This window comes from Poecilia reticulata, chromosome 12 (genome assembly GCF_904066995.2).
Source record: "Poecilia reticulata chromosome 12, P_reticulata-male-v2, whole genome shotgun sequence".
Taxonomy (NCBI): Eukaryota; Metazoa; Chordata; class Actinopteri; order Cyprinodontiformes; family Poeciliidae; genus Poecilia; species Poecilia reticulata.
This window is the reverse complement of record NC_088841.1, coordinates 30,203,465-30,221,718: the sequence shown is the minus strand read 5'-3', so window position 1 is coordinate 30,221,718 and position 18,254 is coordinate 30,203,465. Positions and strand designations below refer to the sequence as shown.

The 18,254-nt window shown below is 44.0% G+C and overlaps 1 protein-coding gene and 1 long non-coding RNA gene across 2 annotated transcripts; both read left to right on the top strand.

The window, feature by feature from the left end:
* Window positions 1-2,427: 2,427 nt before the first annotated feature.
* LOC145554052 (NLR family CARD domain-containing protein 3-like) lies at window positions 2,428-4,216 on the top strand. The gene has a single exon (XM_081613313.1). It carries the CDS (start codon window positions 3,011-3,013, stop codon window positions 4,214-4,216), a length of 1,206 nt encoding a protein of 401 aa, XP_081469439.1. The 5' UTR covers window positions 2,428-3,010.
* A 1,275-nt stretch (window positions 4,217-5,491) lies between these two features.
* LOC145554032 (uncharacterized) lies at window positions 5,492-16,901 on the top strand. The gene is made up of 4 exons (XR_014090070.1): window positions 5,492-5,666; window positions 8,219-8,392; window positions 16,610-16,656; window positions 16,804-16,901. It is a non-coding gene; the product is annotated as an uncharacterized LOC145554032 (long non-coding RNA).
* The last annotated feature ends 1,353 nt before the right edge of the window (window positions 16,902-18,254 follow it).

Here is an 18,254-nt window from a genome sequence, read left to right as displayed (position 1 = left end):
AGGAGGGGCACTCTCCAGTACCCCCTCTAAGGACTCCAAGAAGGGTGGGTAATCTGAACTGCCGTTCGGCCCGTAAGCACAAACAACAGTCAGAACCCGTCCCCCCACCCGTAGGCGGAGGGAGGCTACCCTCTCGTTCACCGGGGTGAACCCCAACGTACAGGCGCCCAAATGGGGGGCAACAAGTATGCCCACTCCAGCCCGGCGCCTCTCACCGTGGGCAACTCCAGAGTGGAAGTACGTCCAGCCCCTCTCAAGGAGACTGGTTCCAGAACCAGAGCCATGCGTCGAGGTGAGGCCGACTATTTCTAGCCGGAACCTCTCAGCCTCGCACACTAGCTCCGGCTCCTTCCCCACCAGAGAGGTGACGTTCCACGTCCCAAGAGCCAGCTTCTGCAGCCGAGGATCAGACCGCCAGGGTCCCCTCCCTTGGCTGCCGCCCATAGCACAATGCACCCGACCCCTTTGGCCCCTCGGACAGGTGGTGAGCCCATCGGAAGGGGGACCCACGTCTCCTCTTCGGGCTGAGCCCGGCCGGGCTCCGTGGGTAAAAGCCCGGCCACCAGGCGCTCGCCATCGTGCCCCACCTCCAGGCCTGGCTCCAGAGTGGGGCCCCGGTGACCCGCGTCCGGGCGAGGGAAAACGCAGTCCAAAGTTCGTATTCATCATAGGGGTCTTCGGGCTGCACTTTGTCTGGTTCCTCACCTAGGACCTGTCTGCCTTGGGTGACCCTACCAGGGGCATAAAGCCCCAGACAGCATAGCTCCTAGGATCATTGGGACACTCAAACCTCCACCACGATAAGGTGGCAGCCCAAGGAGAGGTCCTTGATTCTCCTGTTACTAAATATGAGTTTGATGATAAACTTTGTGACAATATTGCATTTAGTAATTTTAGAAGTATGATCCAACTGAGTGACAAGGCTGTTACAGTTTCACCAGCAGATGTCACTAGTGAGCAATGAATGAAGCATCGAGTAGTAAACCTTTTTGCAAAGCAAGGGCTGGAAAGCTTCATTGCTTCAAGAGGCTTCATTGCCCATCACTATTTGGACAGCATTAAAGTTGTGCCAACCTGTCTGAAGAAATGTGTTGAAGTCATCATAAAGGTTTCAATCACCAACATGATGTACAATAAAGAAAACACATTTTGGCTGATTTTAGATATGCCTCAGTACAAACTACTGATGTTCTGACAGTTTTAATGTTGAGTTAACCACCCGACACTTCATGCTACCTGCCTGGCTAGCTTTAGCTGCTAACAAAATAATAAACAGTCATTAACAGTCATGATATCCAAACAATAAATGTACATTAAGCTAACTATGTATATGAATCTATACTTTTGCGCAAACTGAAAATTAATGCATCCATAAAAAATGATCAAAAACAGGATAATTTTAACATGGAACTTACCTTGTTATAAGATTCAGACAAGACGCCATGCTGCTGCCTCCTCAGGCAAACACGTGGTGTCACAAATACGTTATATTGTGGAGCAGCTGTCTGGTGTTTAATTAGAAATCCACACCAGACAGAATTGCTTCTATTTAACTCTGGAATAACACCAATTATTTTGGAAAACTAACACTCATGTTGTTGAATTAGACTAAACAAATGTTGAATTAACACTATATTTTTAACACTCAACAAATATACTACAAATCTAACACTTTTGATTTCACTGTGTATTGTGTTCATGTAATTTTCAGTTTTTCAGCTTTAAGGAATTTTAATGTGAAACTGCTGGTGATTTCCTGTGTGAATCCTGCTGGATGAATATTTCCTGACTTCCTGATTGTTCCTGGTTCCCCACAGAGTGGACCAGCAGAGCTCAGAGATTCCCAGTGGTCCATCTGTCCAGCAGCATCAAACACAGTTGGACTCCATATTTATGGTCTGTAAATTAACAACAACTAGTTTTCCATGGTTCTGTTCACACTCATCTCCATGCTCCACTTTGTAGACCAGAGGACTGTCAGTCTGTCCAACATCCATCTGATGTTTGGGTCCATGATTTCAGTCTGATGTTTCATTCATCTATTATTCTGTTCCAGTTGCTGGAGGACAACATTGTCACTTTTGTGAAGAACGAGCTGAAGAAGATCCAGAAGGTTCTGAGTCCAGATTACCCAGAATGCTCAGAGAGTCAGAGAGAGGATGATGAGGTGTTGGAAGGTGAGGATGAAGAGCAGAGGAGGAGCAGCAGAGAGGCAGTGATGAAGATCACACTGAACTTCCTGAGGAGGATGAAGCAGGAGGAGCTGGCTGACCGTCTGCAGAGCAGTAAGAGGAGTTCTACAAATATTTAACCTGATGGAGAAATCAGACATTTACTGAAGAGATAGAATCACATTTATTCACATCATCTTCAGAAAATTATTTTGTTCAGTTGCTGATTTTACTTTTTGTGTTATTTTAGAACATCTTGCTTCAGTTTGTCAACATAAACTTAAGTCTGGTCTGAAGAAGAAGTTCCAGTCTGTGTTTGAGGGGATTGCTAAAGCAGGAAGTCCAACCCTTCTGAACCAGATCTACACAGAGCTCTACATCACAGAGGGAGAGACTGGAGAGGTCAATGATGAACATGAGGTTAGACAGATTGAAACAGCATCCAGGAAACCACACAGACCAGAAACAACAATCAGACAAGAAGACATCTTTAAAGTCCCACCTGGAAGAGATCAACCAATCAGAACAGTGATGACAAAGGGAGTGGCTGGCATTGGGAGAACAGTTTTAACACAGAAGTTCACTCTGGACTGGGCTGAAGACAAAGCCCACCAGAACATCCACTTCATATTTCCATTCACCTTCAGAGAGCTGAATGTGCTGAGAGAGAAAAGTTCAGCTTGGTGGAACTTGTTCATCACTTCTTTACTGAAACCAAAGAAATCTGCAGGTTTGAACACTTCCAGGTTCTGTTCATCTTTGATGGCTTGGATGAGAGTCGACTTCCTCTGGACTTCCACAACAAGGAGATCCTGACTGATGCTACAGAGTCCAGCTCAATGGATGTTCTGCTAACAAACCTCATCAGGGGGAAACTGCTTCCCTCTGCTTTCCTCTGGATAACCTCACGACCTGCAGCAGTCAATCAGATCCCTCCTCAGTGTGTTGGCATGCTGACAGAGGTCAGAGGGTTCAATAACCCCCAGAAGGAGGAGTACTTCAGGAAGAGATTCAGAGATGAGGAGCAGGCCAGCAGGATCATCTCCCACATGAAGACATCACGAAGCCTCCACATCATGTGCCACATCCCAGTCTTCTGCTGGATCACTGCTACAGTTCTGAAGGATGTGTTGGAGACCAGAGAGGAAGGAGAGCTACCCAGAACCCTGACTGAGATGTACATCCACTTCCTGGTGGTTCAGGCCAAAGTGAAGAAGGTCAAGTATGATGGAGGAGCTGAAACAGATCCACCCTGGAGTCCAGAGAGCAGGAAAATGATCAAATCGCTGGGAAAACTGGCTTTTGATCAGCTGCAGAAAGGAAACCTGATCTTCTATGAATCAGACCTGACAGAGTGTGGCATCGATATCAGAGCAGCCTCAGTGTACTCAGGAGTGTTCACACAGATCTTTAGAGAGGAGAGAGGGCTGTACCAGGACAAGGTGTTCTGCTTCGTCCATCTGAGTGTTCAGGAGTTTCTGGCTGCTCTTCATGTTCATCTGACCTTCATCAACTCTGGTGTCAACCTGATGAAAAAAGCACAAACATCTAAGAAATTTTCATTATTTAATAAACCTAAACCGAAGTCTCTCCATCAGAGAGCTGTTGACAAGGCCTTACAGAGTCCAAATGGACAGCTGGACTTGTTCCTCCGTTTCCTCCTGGGACTTTCACTACAGACCAATCAGGGACTCCTACAAGGTCTGCTCACAGATACAGGAAGTAGCTCACAGACCAATCAGGAAACAGTTCAGTACATCAAGGAGAAGATCAGTGAGAATGTGTCTGCAGAGAAAAGCATCAATCTGTTCCACTGTCTGAATGAACTGAATGATCTTTCTCTAGTGGAGGAGATCCAACAGTCTCTGAGTTCAGGAAGTCTCTCCCCAGATAAACTGTCTCCTGCTCAGTGGTCAGCTCTGAGTTTCATCTTGGTGTCATCAGGAAAAGATCTGGATGCGTTTGACCTGAAGAAATATTCTGCTTCAGAGGAGGTTCTTCTGAGGCTGCTGCCAGTGGTTAAAGCCTCCAACAAAGCTCTGTAAGGACACACATTGTTAATGCTGTTATTTTTGATTGAGTAAAAACTGCTAATGATGTGTTAAGTATTGATTGATTGATTGATTTAAATTTATTTATTGATGTTGTCCGCCTACTGGCAGACAACAAGCAGAAAGGTGGCAGACCTCCTTCGGCGATTGGCCATTAAGTTCCATTTTCAAGTAGCAAAACTTCTGCAAAATTTAGGTGATTGTGGAATTTGTTTTTTGAAAGACACTTTACTTCTACATTAGGCCCTCAAGGATGGCAGCTATTGACTTAGAGGAATAAAATGTTAAACTTTTTTGCTCATCGTTTTCCTCCAGTCTCCTAAATCCAGGGTTCTGCATGTACACAGTGGAAAACACACAGAAAACAAGTCCCATTCAACTTCAGACATATCTAGAGTTTTATTTAGACATTTAAATGCATAGAAAAACACATTTGCATCACACCCAAATCATCAAGTAGTCTAAACCATAAAATAGACATTAATTACTTGAGAAAAGTAGAAAAATGAACAAAATGCAAAAATAGGAGAAAAGCAAAGATGCATTTTTCGGAATCGCTCGTGCAGCCACAAACAAAGCAATTCGACTTGCGGCTATGAAGTGGGAACTTTTATTAAGAGGTGTATTCCTAATTTTAATATATGCTTTGAAGGTGTGTCCTCTCCTTCTAAACCTCTAAGCAGTTTCAAATTACTTATATGGGATGGTCTAGTTGATTTTGTTACCTTCATTGGGACCTATTCAAAACCAAAGATAAAGAGAAAGAGAGCAAAGGTCCAGAGAGAGCAAAGGTCATTCCCAAACAGGATTTTTTTTCATACCAGTTGACATCTCTCTCAGTTCCTCAATTCTAAACATTTGAACAAAGACCTTGTTATCAGAAAGAGATTTATTTTTCACCCAGACCTTGTTGTTTTACCTGCCTGAGCAATTCATAAAAAACAGATTCCGGCTTTAAACCTACAGTGACATATAGTTTGGAACTCAATGTTCTTATTTTAAAACACTGACAATTTTATATAGTATTGTACATATGGTTAAGTTTAAGAACTAGCATATTTTAAATTTATTTTCCTAACAAAGCTGAATAGTCTGAACCATTTCACAACACAACTGGTTCAGTTTTGTTGTAAAATAAGACAGTTTGTCTTATTTTACAGAAAAAGATGAAATGCAGATCTTTCCAAAAACATTGTTGATTTGAAAGTAAAACATAAATTTTGATTGACCGCTTAATAACACATTTTCCTCCCTTTCTCTGTCTCCTCAGACTGAGTGACTGTAACCTCTCAGAGAGAAGCTGTGAAGCTCTGTCCTCAGTTCTCAGCTCCCAGTCCTCCAGTCTCAGAGAACTGGACCTGAGTAACAACAACCTGCAGGATTCAGGAGTGAAGCTTCTCTCTGCTGGACTGAAGAGTCCAAACTGCAACCTGGAAACTCTCAGGTACAATGTTCTCATTGCTGGTGAAATGCTTGCATCATCTCCTAAGAGAGATGATGCAATTATTATTTTAGTAGTAGATTGCTATGTAATACCAGGTGTCTGACTACGACATATCTAACCATTTTAAATTTCTACACGTATTGGCTGGTTTTCATTTACTCCAGGCTAAAAGAACAAGAAGAAAGTAATTTAGAAAAGTGGTGTGGTCAGGGTTCCAATGATAGTGTAACTCTGGAGACTCTACAAATTGCTGCATCCTGGTGCAGAAAAGATCATTGTTGCAAATCCTTCCTCCCAGCAGTTGTTAGACTTTCTAATCCTTTCTACTAATGTTAATTTTTAGTACAGAAAAAATAACATTTTTGTTCTATTTCATATTAAAGGATTAAGCACAGTTTATTTACTTTTTCCCCCTCCTGTAAATGACCAGTTCAGACCTTGGGCTCTACGTTAACATTCTCATCTTTCCATCATGTGATAAGGGGTGAAAGTAGGAGGGTACGGTCGGGTCCTGCGTACCACTGAACAATTTAGTGGGGTACGCAGTACCTGGAAGAGAGAGAAGTGGCTGTCTGCTGTAAAAATCTATTGGTTTCAATGTGCAGCTGTGACTGCTTAGTTTTTAAAGAACAATCTAAAACACAACTTAATCAGCTAATAGTTTTTTCCCATTTTATATTATTTTTGAACTGTTCATGCTTTGTTAGAGCAGGGATGCGATATGTCGATCGCAGAAGGTTTTGAATTGATCTCGGCAGCAAGTGACAAACTGAACACCGTCAGGATGCTGAGACAGGCACGTCCTCTGACTCCTTATCAAAACTTGTAACTTTATAAAAAAATTCAACAAAAAGTTTTCAAATTAATGACCCAACAAAATAATAATCTCAGTAATTATTGTTTCTCAAAGGTGTTGCGCCACTGTAGTTTCTGAACGTTCAATAAACAACAAACTTGAACTAATTACCTCATTTGTCAGTGAGTACACATCATTCACAATAAACATCAGACACGGTAAATATGTTTCATTAAGTATTTAACAAACAAATGGCTTCTACCGTGATAGTTATGCTAATTTAAATAATTTTTTTTAATTTTGGTGCTCTCTGACATCTCGCTTTGAGCTCAGAGTCTGAGAGGCTTTTCCTCTACCAATCTAATTTTTTGCCTCTCATTTAGTATTAATTTTGATGTTGAGATTTTATCCAAATAATATTTTTTCAACCCTTGTAGCTCCACTGTTGAAAATGAGGCTCTAATATTCACAAATGACAGTGAAATAAAATCCAGTCCAACACCTGGTTTGAGGTGATACCTCTGGAGCCTGTTGGAGAAAAAATATCCCAACTTCAGAAGATGAGCTTTAACCTAACAGAGCTCTGTGGTTCCTCCTATCAGTTTGAGACTCAGGATGAGGAGGCGCCATGGTGGGAAGAGAAGTGGAAGCTGCTGGATCTTCAGAACAAACAGGTCATGATGCTGGGCTACTGATTATCCCTCTGTCTGGACACAGGATCAAAGCTAAAATGAATGGTTATATGCCAGACATGGAAAACTGAGATGCACTCCATGCCATGATGTTCAGAATTTAGGTCTCATGGCATCTCAAGGTGTCAACATTGCAGCCAATGGGCTGAGGGAAATGCAGCTCCATTTTGAAAGAGCTATCCAGATTTTCATCAGCACAGAAACTCAAAAGCAGCAATTGTATTGTATTGTCTGTCAGTTAGTCAGTGATTCCATCAATATACTAATCGATGAACCAAAACTGCATTGACACACGGAGCAGAAAATCAGCCAACACAAAGCAATCAGACTTTACTCTTTTCATTCTTTTTTAGCGCTAGAAAAGAAGAGATACTTACCATTACAGAAAAGATGTGAATCTAACCAAATCTATATAGCATGTGATCAAAAAACGGAAAGGTTCGTTGCTTCTGATCTAAGGACACGCCTTGGAAATGGGAGTGAGAAAATAGTTCAGTCTCTGAATCTGTTACAAGTACAAGGCCTTTGTGTGAAAGTATGAATGTAATGTGTGTAAATGCATGTGAGTGTACTTGACCTTGATAAGCGTCTCCACACTATCTATCTATCTATCTATCTATCTATCTATCTATCTATCTATCTATCTATCTATCTATCTATCTATCTATCTATCTATCTATCTATCTATCTATCTATCTATCTATCTATCTATCTATCTATCTATCTATCTAATTTTATTTGTATAGCACATTTCAGCAGCAAGGCATTTCAAGGTGCTTTACATAAAGAAAAATAAAACAGCATGTGACATTGAATAAACAGTAAGAAACAGTAAAAAAAAGCATACTTTTGTTATGGAATTTAAGCGCCTATGTGTATGTGTGTGTGTGTGTGTGCGTTGTGTGTGTGTGTGTGTATACACACACACACACACACACACACACACACACACACACACACACACACACACACACACACACACACACACACACTCATTTGTCATAGTACCTCCAAGAATTTTAAACTACTTTTACCCCTGCATGTGATGAATTGTGTGTCTGCAGCTTATCAGGCTGTTTGGTCTCAGAGGAAGGCTGTGCTTCTCTGGCCTCAACTCTGACCTTTAACCCCTCCCATTTGAAAGAGTTGGACCTGAGCTACAATCATCCAGGAGACTCAGGAGTGAAGCTGCTGTCGGCTGGACTGAAGGATCCAGACTGGAGACTGGAAGCTCTCAGGTATGGAGGAACCTGCTGCAGGAGCAGAGAAGGTCTGATAGAGGAGGAAGAGGAGAAACGTCTTAAGTCAGTCTGATGAGAAACATTTAGTTTGAAGATAAGGATTTAGTTTTATAATTAACTATTTAGTGTGCAGCCATTACATTTATGAATTAATGGCAAAAATTTGGAACCCTCTAAATAATTCAAATTATTTCTGGTAATTTTTGCTTTGTAACATTTCAAACAGCAGCTCATTGAAACTGTAGGAATCTTGCACATGGTGCTGAATGAGCCTTGGAAACGAACCCATCTACTGGAACCACAATGACATGGTAGTCAGAGCAGCAGGGGGCCAAATATAGATCCATGACAGCAAGGAAGACAATATCTAGTAAAGATCATCTCAACTGGTATTGAATATGAACTAACAGAGAAAATAAAGGAATAATATAAATTAACTAACCTGGACCAAATAATCAATTAATAAAGATTTATCAGCAGACCCCAAATATGGGGATACCTGAGCAATACTAGAAAGGAACATTTCAGGAGAGAGGCGGGTCACCTTGGACAGGTCGCCAGTCTGTCACAGGGCAACAGGACAAACAACCACACACACACACACACACACACACACACACACACACACACACACACACACACACACACACACACACACACACGCACACACACCCCTAGGGAGAATTTAGAGAGACAAATTAACATGATAGTAATGTTTTTGGACTGTGGGACGAAGCCGGAGAGAACTCCATGCAGAAAGACCCCAGGCCATGGATCGAACCCAGAACCTTCTTGCTGCAAAGCAACAGTGCTACCAACTTACAGTTATTTCTATAGTTGGGGCCTGCCCATGCAATGCATGGCAGGAACCTATTGTTCCACACCCAATTAGGCGTTTCTTTATTATTTATTCTTCTTACATCACCCTAAATGCGGCCTGAACCACTGCGAGTGTAACGGGTACCAGGGTTCCAGACCCGTTAGCAGCAGATGTTAAAACTGAATAACAGCATGTAAATGAGCACACGGGAGACGCAGTCTGTGTTACTCCAATGTCTCCCAGCATCTTATTTATTGAACAAACCAGCTCATTTTACGATCAATACATCCCAATTTATAGTTCAGTAATTTATTGTCTCTCTCTCTCTCTCTCTCTCTCTCTCTCTATATATATATATATATATATATATATATTATATATATATATATATATATATATATATATATATATATATAAAAAAATAAAAATTCCCTTCTCACCCTCCGCGGGTGGTCTGTTTCATCCTCTGAGCTCGGGTCCTCTACCAGAGGCCTGGGAGCTTGAGGGTTCTGCGCAGTATCTTGGCTGTGCGTAGAACTGCACATTTCTGGACTGAGATGTCTGATGTTGTTCCTGGGATCTGTTTGAGCCACTGCTCCAGTTTGGGGGTGACTGCCCCGAGGGCCCCGATGACCACAGGCACCACTGTGGTCTTCACCTTCCAGGTCTTTTCCAGTTCCTCCCTGAGGCCCTGGTATTTCTCCAATTTCTCATGCTCCTTTTTCCTGATGTTGTAGTCACTTGGTATTGCTACATCCACCACAACGGCTTTCCTCTGTTCTTTATCCACCACCACAATGTCCGGTGTCTCTTTGTAACTTATATATACATATATATATATATATATATATATATATATATATATATATATATATATATATATATATATATATATATATATATATAAATTCCCTTCTCACCCTCTGCGAGTGGTTTCTTACATCCTCTGAGCTAGGGTCCTCTACCAGAGGCCTGGGAGCTTTAGGGTTCTGCGCAGTATCTTGGATGTGCCTAGAACTGCACATTTCTGGACTGAGATGTCTGATGTTGTTCCTGGGATCTGCTTTAGCCACTGCTCCAGTTTGGGGGTGACTGCCCGAGAGCCCCGATGACCACAGGCACCACTGTGGTCTTCACCTTCCAGGTCTTTTCCAGTTCCTCCCTGAGGCCCTGGTATTTCTCCATTTTCTCGTGCTCCTTTTTCCTGATGTTGTAGTCACTTGGTATTGCTACATCCACAACAGCTTTCCTCTGTTCTTTATCCACCACCACAATGTCCGGTTGGTTTGCTATTACCATCCTGTCTGTCTGGATCTGGAAGTCCCACAGGATCTTAGCTCGGTCGTTTTCCACCACCTTTGGGGGTGTTCCCCACTTTGATCTCGGGGCTTCCAGTCCATATTCTGCACAGATGTTCCTGTACACTATGCCCGCCACTTTATGTCGTTCTATGTATGCTTTCCCTGCCAGCATCTTGCCCCCTGCTGTTATGTGCTGGACTGTCTCAGGGGCCTCCTTGCACAACCTACACCTTGGGTCTTGTCTGGTGTGGTAGATCTGAGCCTCTATTGCTCTGGTGTTTAGGGCCTGTTCCTGTGCAGCCAGGATGAGTGCCTCTGTGCTGTCCTTGAGTCCAGCTTTCTCCAGCCATTGGTAGGATTTCCTGATATCAGCCACTTCAGTTATTTGTCGGTGGTACATCCCATGTAGGGGCTTGTCCTCCCATGACGGTACCTCCAGCACCTCATCCTCTCTTCCCATTGCCTGAGACATTCACTGAGCACATTATCCTTTGAGGCTTTGTCCTTGATGTATTTATGTATCTTGGATGTTTCATCGTGGACAGTGGCTCTCACACTCACTAGTCCTCTGCCTCCTTCCTTATGGCTCGTGTACAGTCTCAGGGTGCTGGATTTGGGGTGGAACCTCCATGCATGGTTAGTAGCTTCCGAGTCTTAACATCCGTGGCCTTTATCTCTTCCATTGGCCAGCTAATTATTCCGGCAGGGTATCTGATTACTGGTAAGGCATAGCTGTTTATTGCACGGATCTTGTTCTTGCCATTGAGCTGGCTTCTCAGGACTTGCCTTATTCGTTGGAGGTATTTGGCTGTGGCTCCTTTCCTTGTGACCTCATCGAGGTTGCCATTTGCTTGTGGTATTCCCAGGTACTTGTAACTGTCCTCAATGTCTGCTATTGTTCCTCCTGGGACTGAGACCCCTTCTGTGTGGACGACCTTCCCTCTCTTTGTAACCATCCGACCACACTTCTCTAGTCCGAATGACATCCCAATGTCAGTGCTGTAGATCCTGGTGGTGTGGATCAGTGAGTCGATGTCTCGCTCACTCTTAGCGTACAGCTTGATGTCATCCATGTAGAGGAGGTGACTGATCGTGGCCCCATTCTTGAGTCGGTATCCGTAGCCAGTCTTGTTGATGATTTGGCTGAGAGGGTTCAGGCCTATGCAGAACAGCAGTGGGGACAGAGCATCTCCTTGGTATATGCCACATTTGATGGACACTTGTGCAAGTGGTTTGCAGTTGGCTTCAAGGGTGGTTTTCCACAGCCCCATCGAGTTTGCAATGAAGGCTCTTAGAGTCCTATTGATGTTGTACATCTCTAAGCATTCAATGATCCAAGTGTGTGGCATTGAGTCATAGGCTTTCTTGTAATCAATCCAAGCGGCTCCTCTGCTATTTATGCCTATGCCCTTCTGTGCCTTGCTCATGTATTTATCCATCTTAGCCGCTATGATGCCTGACATGAGCTTCTATGTTGTAGAGAGACAGGTTATTGGCCGATAGTTGGATGGGACTGAACCCTTCGAGGGTTCCTTCTGTATCAGGATTGTGCGCCCTTCAGTTAACCATTCAGGGTGAGTCCCATTTTGTAGCAGCTGGTTCAGTTGAGCTGCCAGTCGCTCATGGAGGGCAGTGAGTTTCTTAAGCCAGTAGGCATGGATCATGTCAGGTCCTGGTGCTGTCCAGTTTTTCATACCCGAGACTCTGTCTTGGACATCTGCCACAGTGATGGTTACCGGGGCTTGTTCAGGGAGGTTGCTGTGGTCCTCTCGTAGAGAGGTTAGCCATTGCTCTGGGCATTGCTGTTGTGGGACGCCTCCCTTTCCCATATGCCTTTCCAGTATTGTTCAGTCTCCAGCCTGGGTGGGTCTGCTCTGTTGTTATTACCCTGCCATTGAGAGTACACTTTAGCTGGTTGGGTGGCGAAGAGCCGGTTAATCCTCCTGGCTTCATTGTCTCTTGTGTATCTCTTTAGGCGGCTGACCAAGGCTTGGAGCCTTTGTTTGGCAGTTTTGAGTGCTTCAGGTATGGGCATCTGGCTGTACTTCTTGGGTACTGATCTTTTCATTGCACCCCTTTGGAGCTCTGTCAGTTGACTCACTTCCCTCCTTGTTATCTTGATCTTAGCCTCTAACCGTCTTTTCCATGGTGGGTATTGGGTCTCATGGTTGCTCTTATAACCAAGCATCTCAAGGATCACTGATGCTGATGCGTCTGGTGTTCATTCGGGCGATGATTCTCTCTCTCAGGTCAGTTGCTGCCTCGTTCAGCTCAGATGGTTCGTTCATTACTGGGGCTACATACCCAGTCTCTGGGCGGGGAGTTGTAGTTGACTCCCTTCTGACCTGGCATCCTGGCTCCTTCCCGTAGCACTTGTGTCGTACCTCGTCAATCTCCAGTTGTGACAGCAGTTGCCGTTTGCGGATGTTGGAACACTGAGCTACTAGTTGTTTGGCAGTTAGTGTTGACTGGGGATGTCGAGCTAACCATTCCTCCCACAGTCTTTGCATGTAGCCCCTCTGACTAGGATTACTTGAGTAGTAGCATTCCAACAGATCCATGTTTTCACCTCTCGCCCATTTCCGTCTTGTTCCCACTTTTCATCAGGGTGCTCTGGTTCCCCAGCACCTGACGCAGACCTTGTTTGGCCGGGCGACGTCTGAGCCGGCATGTCGTGCTTATTTGTGTCTCTCATGGTATGAGGTAGGCTATATAGCTCCAAGGGTCTTGCCTAAGGACCCACACTGACAGCTCAATGTAACCGTTGTAACTTTTTCCCCAGCCTGGCCTCGAATCCGGGTGTCCCGTGACTTACCTATTGAGCTATACAGTCAGCTAATATATATATATATATATATATATATACTCTCCTTGGAGTCCATAGAGGGGGTACTGGAGAGTGCCCCTCCTGGGGACTCCCTTGTTCTACTGGGAGACTTCAACGCTCACGTGGGCAATGACAGTGAGACCTGGAGAGGCGTGGTTGGGAGGAACGGCCCCCCCGATCTGAACCCAAGCGGTGTTCTGTTGTTGGACTTCTGTGCTCGTCATGGATTGTCCATCACGAACACCATGTTCAGGCATAAGGGCGTCCATATGTGCACTTGGCACCAGGACGCCCTAGGCCGCAGTTCGATGATTGACTTTTGTCATCGTCTCATCGGATTTGCGGCCATATGTCTTGGACACTCGGGTGAAGAGAGGTGCGGAGCTGTCCACTGACCACTACCTGGTGACGAGTTGGCTCCGGTGGTGGGGGAGGAAGCCGGTCAGACCTGGCAGGCCCAAACGTGTAGTGAGGGTCTGCTGGGAACGTCTGGCGGAGTCCCCTGTGAGGCGGAGCTTCAACTCTCATCTCCGACAAAACTTCGAACACGTTCCGGGGGAGGTGGGGGACATCAAGTCTGAGTGGACCATGTTCCGTACCTCCATTGCCGAGGCGGCCTATCGGAGTTGTGGCCGCAATGTTGTTGGTGCCTGTTGTGGCGGCAACCCTCGAACCCGTTGGTGGACACCTTCGGTGAGGGATGCTGTCAGGCTGAAGAAGGAGTCCTACCAGGCCTTTTTGGCATGTGGGCCCCCAGAGCAGCAGATGAGTACTGGCAGTTGAAGCGGCATGCAGCTCGGGTGGTTGCTGAGGCAAGAACTCAGGTATGGGAAAAGTTTGGAGAGGCCATGGAGACAGACTTCCGTACGGCTTCGAGGTGATTCTGGTTCACCATCCGGCGTCTCAAGAGGGGGAAGCAGTGCAGCACCAACACTGTTTATAGTGGGGATGGTGCGCTGCTGACCTCGACAGGCGGATTGGGGCAGCGTCTACTGTGAAGCGGGCGCTGTACCGGTCCGTCGTGGTGAAGAGAGAGCTGAGCCAAAAAGCGAAGCTCTCGATTTACCGGTCGATCTACGTTCCCACCCTCATCTATGGTCATGAGCTTTGGGTCAAGACCGAAAGAACGAGATCACGGGTACAAGGGTGAGAAGCTCAGTCATCCGGGAGGGACTCAGAGTAGAGCCGCTGCTCGTCCACGTCGAGAGGAGCCAGTTGAGGTGGCTCGGGCATCTGGTCAGGATGCCTCCTGACCTCCTGACCAGATGGCCCGAGGCCTCCCACCGGGAGGAGGCCTCGGGGAAGACCCAGGACACGCTGGAGGGATTACGTCTCTCGGCTGGCCTGGGAACGCCTTGGGATTCCCCAGAGGAGCTGGAAGAATTGGCTGGGGAGAGGGAAGTCTGGGCCTCCCTTCTGAAGCTGCTGCCCCCACGACCCGACCCCGGATAAGCGGAAGAAAATGGATGGATGGATGGATGGATGGATATATATATATATATATATATATATATATATATATATATATATATATATATATATATATATATATATATATATATATATATATGTCCTGCTCTTGCTGCTCCTACAGTGTTTACTAACTATGGAGGAATTTAAAGTGCTTACCTCATGGAATACATAAATAAGAAATGATACACAAACTCTATTCTCTCTGCTCTTAGATAAACAAAAAGACATTTAATGCACATCTGCGGATTCACACATCACATTTTCATCATCTCAGAAATCCAAATGTCTTGTCTCTTACTTCTGACATCAGCTTTTTATACAGTTCCTGCTCTACTGGTGTGTATTGGGAAACTTTGACCAATGGCGTTACTGGACCTCATTTGCATATTAATTCTGGCTCCATTTTACACTGGACATGTGTTTGAAGTTCCGAGAATTAGGGCCTGACCTCCTGGAAATTAAATCTTCTCCACGATTCTGTCTCACAGAGACACAGCCTAGGTGCAGGTCATTAATTACCATAGCAACAGGAAACATCATGTCTGCAGTTCTGAACTGCAGGCTACTATGGTCTGCCTGTGTCTCTCACTGGTAATGATGGGTTTTATTGGAGAGGGAAATATTTTCTCTTCATGTTTTAGACACATTCCTCATCATCTGCTCTTTCATTTCAAATATTAAATCAGTTAAGGATTTGGTTGTTCATTTAAGAGAACAATACATTTAAATGACAAATTACTTTAAAATGTTTGAACTCAGGTCTCGCAATGCATTGTGGGAAATAAATATTTCCTAGGACTATTTCTATTTGCTTAAATAAATTAATTATTTCTCAAAATTTCTGAATTTGAGTTAAAATTTGCTTGAAAAAAACAATTCTCCACTATCTATTTTTTTCGCACCATGAGTCAGAACCACATGTACGAAGTTTAGTCGTTGGTCTCGAAAAATTGTTACTGGCATGAGCTTCAACCATTGCACTGTGGCAGGGATGTAAGGTCTTTATGGATGTAATTTCCCTCAGAGCAGCTTAGAAATCTGAAAGGAAAGATGCAAACGAAGACTCTCTGGACTGTTGGATCTGCTGGTTCTGGTTCCAGATGCTCCTTGGACTCTTTCACAAGCCATTACTGCAGCTACTGGATTCAGGAAGCTGCTTCTTCTTCTTGGTCTGATTGTAAATGTGTGGTTGGTAGAGGAAGTGCTGAAAGGTTGGAGGTGTTTGTCAGAGGTGTGTGATGATGGAAGCCTCTCCCTGGTTTGTGAGTCTGAGCTCAGAGATCAAATCTTTGGTTCTTGTTGAACTCTTTGTTGAATGTGATGCAGCTTCTCCTTTTTAATGTTTGTATTTCTGGATATTACAGTGAGGACACAGCAGGTTTTCAGCAGCAGGTTGTTTAGTGTTTCATTCCTTCATGTGTGTGAGTGGATGGAGCAGGTATCCAGGTGTTGATCAGAGTTTAGATTGATTGGATTTAATGCTGATTATTAAATCAGGTTGAGCTTCCAGAAATGTTTCCTTAGTTTCCTGATGTCCTTTTAGGCTTCAGTGAGTTTCTTCAGGTTGTTACTGAGGGATTTCCTTTCTCCTCTCTGTTGGAGCTTTTCCTGTGTTTGGAGAAATGAGTTGTGCTGCAGCAGCACCAACTGTCCTTCCTACATCCACTGCAGTTTGCAGGCCAGATGTTGGACTGTTCCTGTCTCAGTGGAGGACAATGTGTGTCTGAGAGACATGTAATGTCCATGTTTGCTGCTGAAAGAGACTGATGGTCTGACCCCCCTCCTCCTTTCAGGGTGGAGCCTGCTGGAGGCCGATTCTTGACACCAGGTCTGAGGAAGTGTAAGTGTGTTTTTCATCTGATTCATGACAACAAAGCAGCTCACATTCAACCATCTTCAAACTGTCACATCACTCATTCAGGATCATCATCAAAGATCAATAAATGATCAATAACTGCAGCTGGATTGTGTTTGTTCTCTCCATCAGATTCCTGTCAACTCACCATCGACACAAACACAGTGAGCAGAAAACTCAAACTGTCTGAAGACAACAGGAAGGTGACATGAGGAGGAGCTTCAGTCATATCCTGATCATCCAGACAGATTTGATCTGGCATCAGCTGCTGTGTAGAACTGGTCTGACTGGTCGCTGTTACTGGGAGATCGAGTGGAGAGGAAAGTTTATATATCAGTGAGTTACAGAAGAATCAGAGGAAAGGAGGCAGGACTCTGTGTTTGGACATAATGATCATTCCTGGAGTCTGATCTGCTCGATGTTCATGGTTACTCTGTCTGGCACAATAACATAGAAACTCGTCTCTCCTCCTCCTCCTCTCTAACAGAGTATCAGTGTATGTGGACTGTCCTGCTGGCATTCTGTCCTTCTACAGAGTCTCCTCTGACTCACTGATCACCTCCACACCTTCAACACCACATTCACTGAACCTCTGATTCCTGGATTTGGATTCTGCCAGTTATGGTTCCTCAGTTTTCTTTGCTGATTTGAGTCTAAAGAGTCTAAATTTTCCTCCTGTCAGAGAAATCTCTCACTGTTGAACAGATAGTTCATCTCTACAAACTTTCTGATTGAGTCCTTGGAAACTTTTCTTCTTCCAGTCCTTTAAAGATGGAAGCTGGATTATTCCAGGATATTCCAGGATTATTCAGGATCTCATGTTTTCCTTTGTTTCCAGTCAAAGCTTCACACTGAATATCAAGATGTTTCTTATTTTTTCCTTTCATTCATCAGATTTCATTGAAATGTTGATCAGTTTTTCTCAATCACTGAACATTTTCTGTTTCTGTCGGCTCCTATTTTTCTAAACTCGTCAGATTTGAATATTAAATCTTCCTTTTGTTTATTTGCTGCAGTTTTTCTTCATGTGTTTTAGAGAAATAAAAACATTTTTCTTCTGCATTTGGTTCATTTGCTGCTCATTCTGTTCTTTTCCTGTTCAAATTTAAATATTTGCATTAAAAATATTTTTCATCAACTCTGCCTTTCAGAAAGTCCTAATTAAAGTAAAACATTCCCATCCCATGAAGGTCAGAGGTCAATGCTTTGAAGCATAAAGTGATAAAATCTTAATATTCTGTTTCATTCAGAACTTCTACCTGAAACTCAGAACCTGCAGAACATTTTTCTCTTTGGAGAAAAAAATCCAGGAACTGGAAGATCAGAGCAGAATGAAAACTGGAGATCAGTGTTGGACAGAAAAGCTCTGATCGCTGCATCTCTGACATATTTTACATTTGATAACAACAGTAAACCTATTTTAGCTGAGAATAAACCAACATGGATATGACCCGCCACAGCCCAACGTGGGCCACACCTGATTCAACCCAAACCGGAAAATAAAGGATTTAACTGGAAATCCCAGAACTCAGTGAAAGGACAAATGGACAACACCGAATATACAACTTCAAATGAGTGCAACT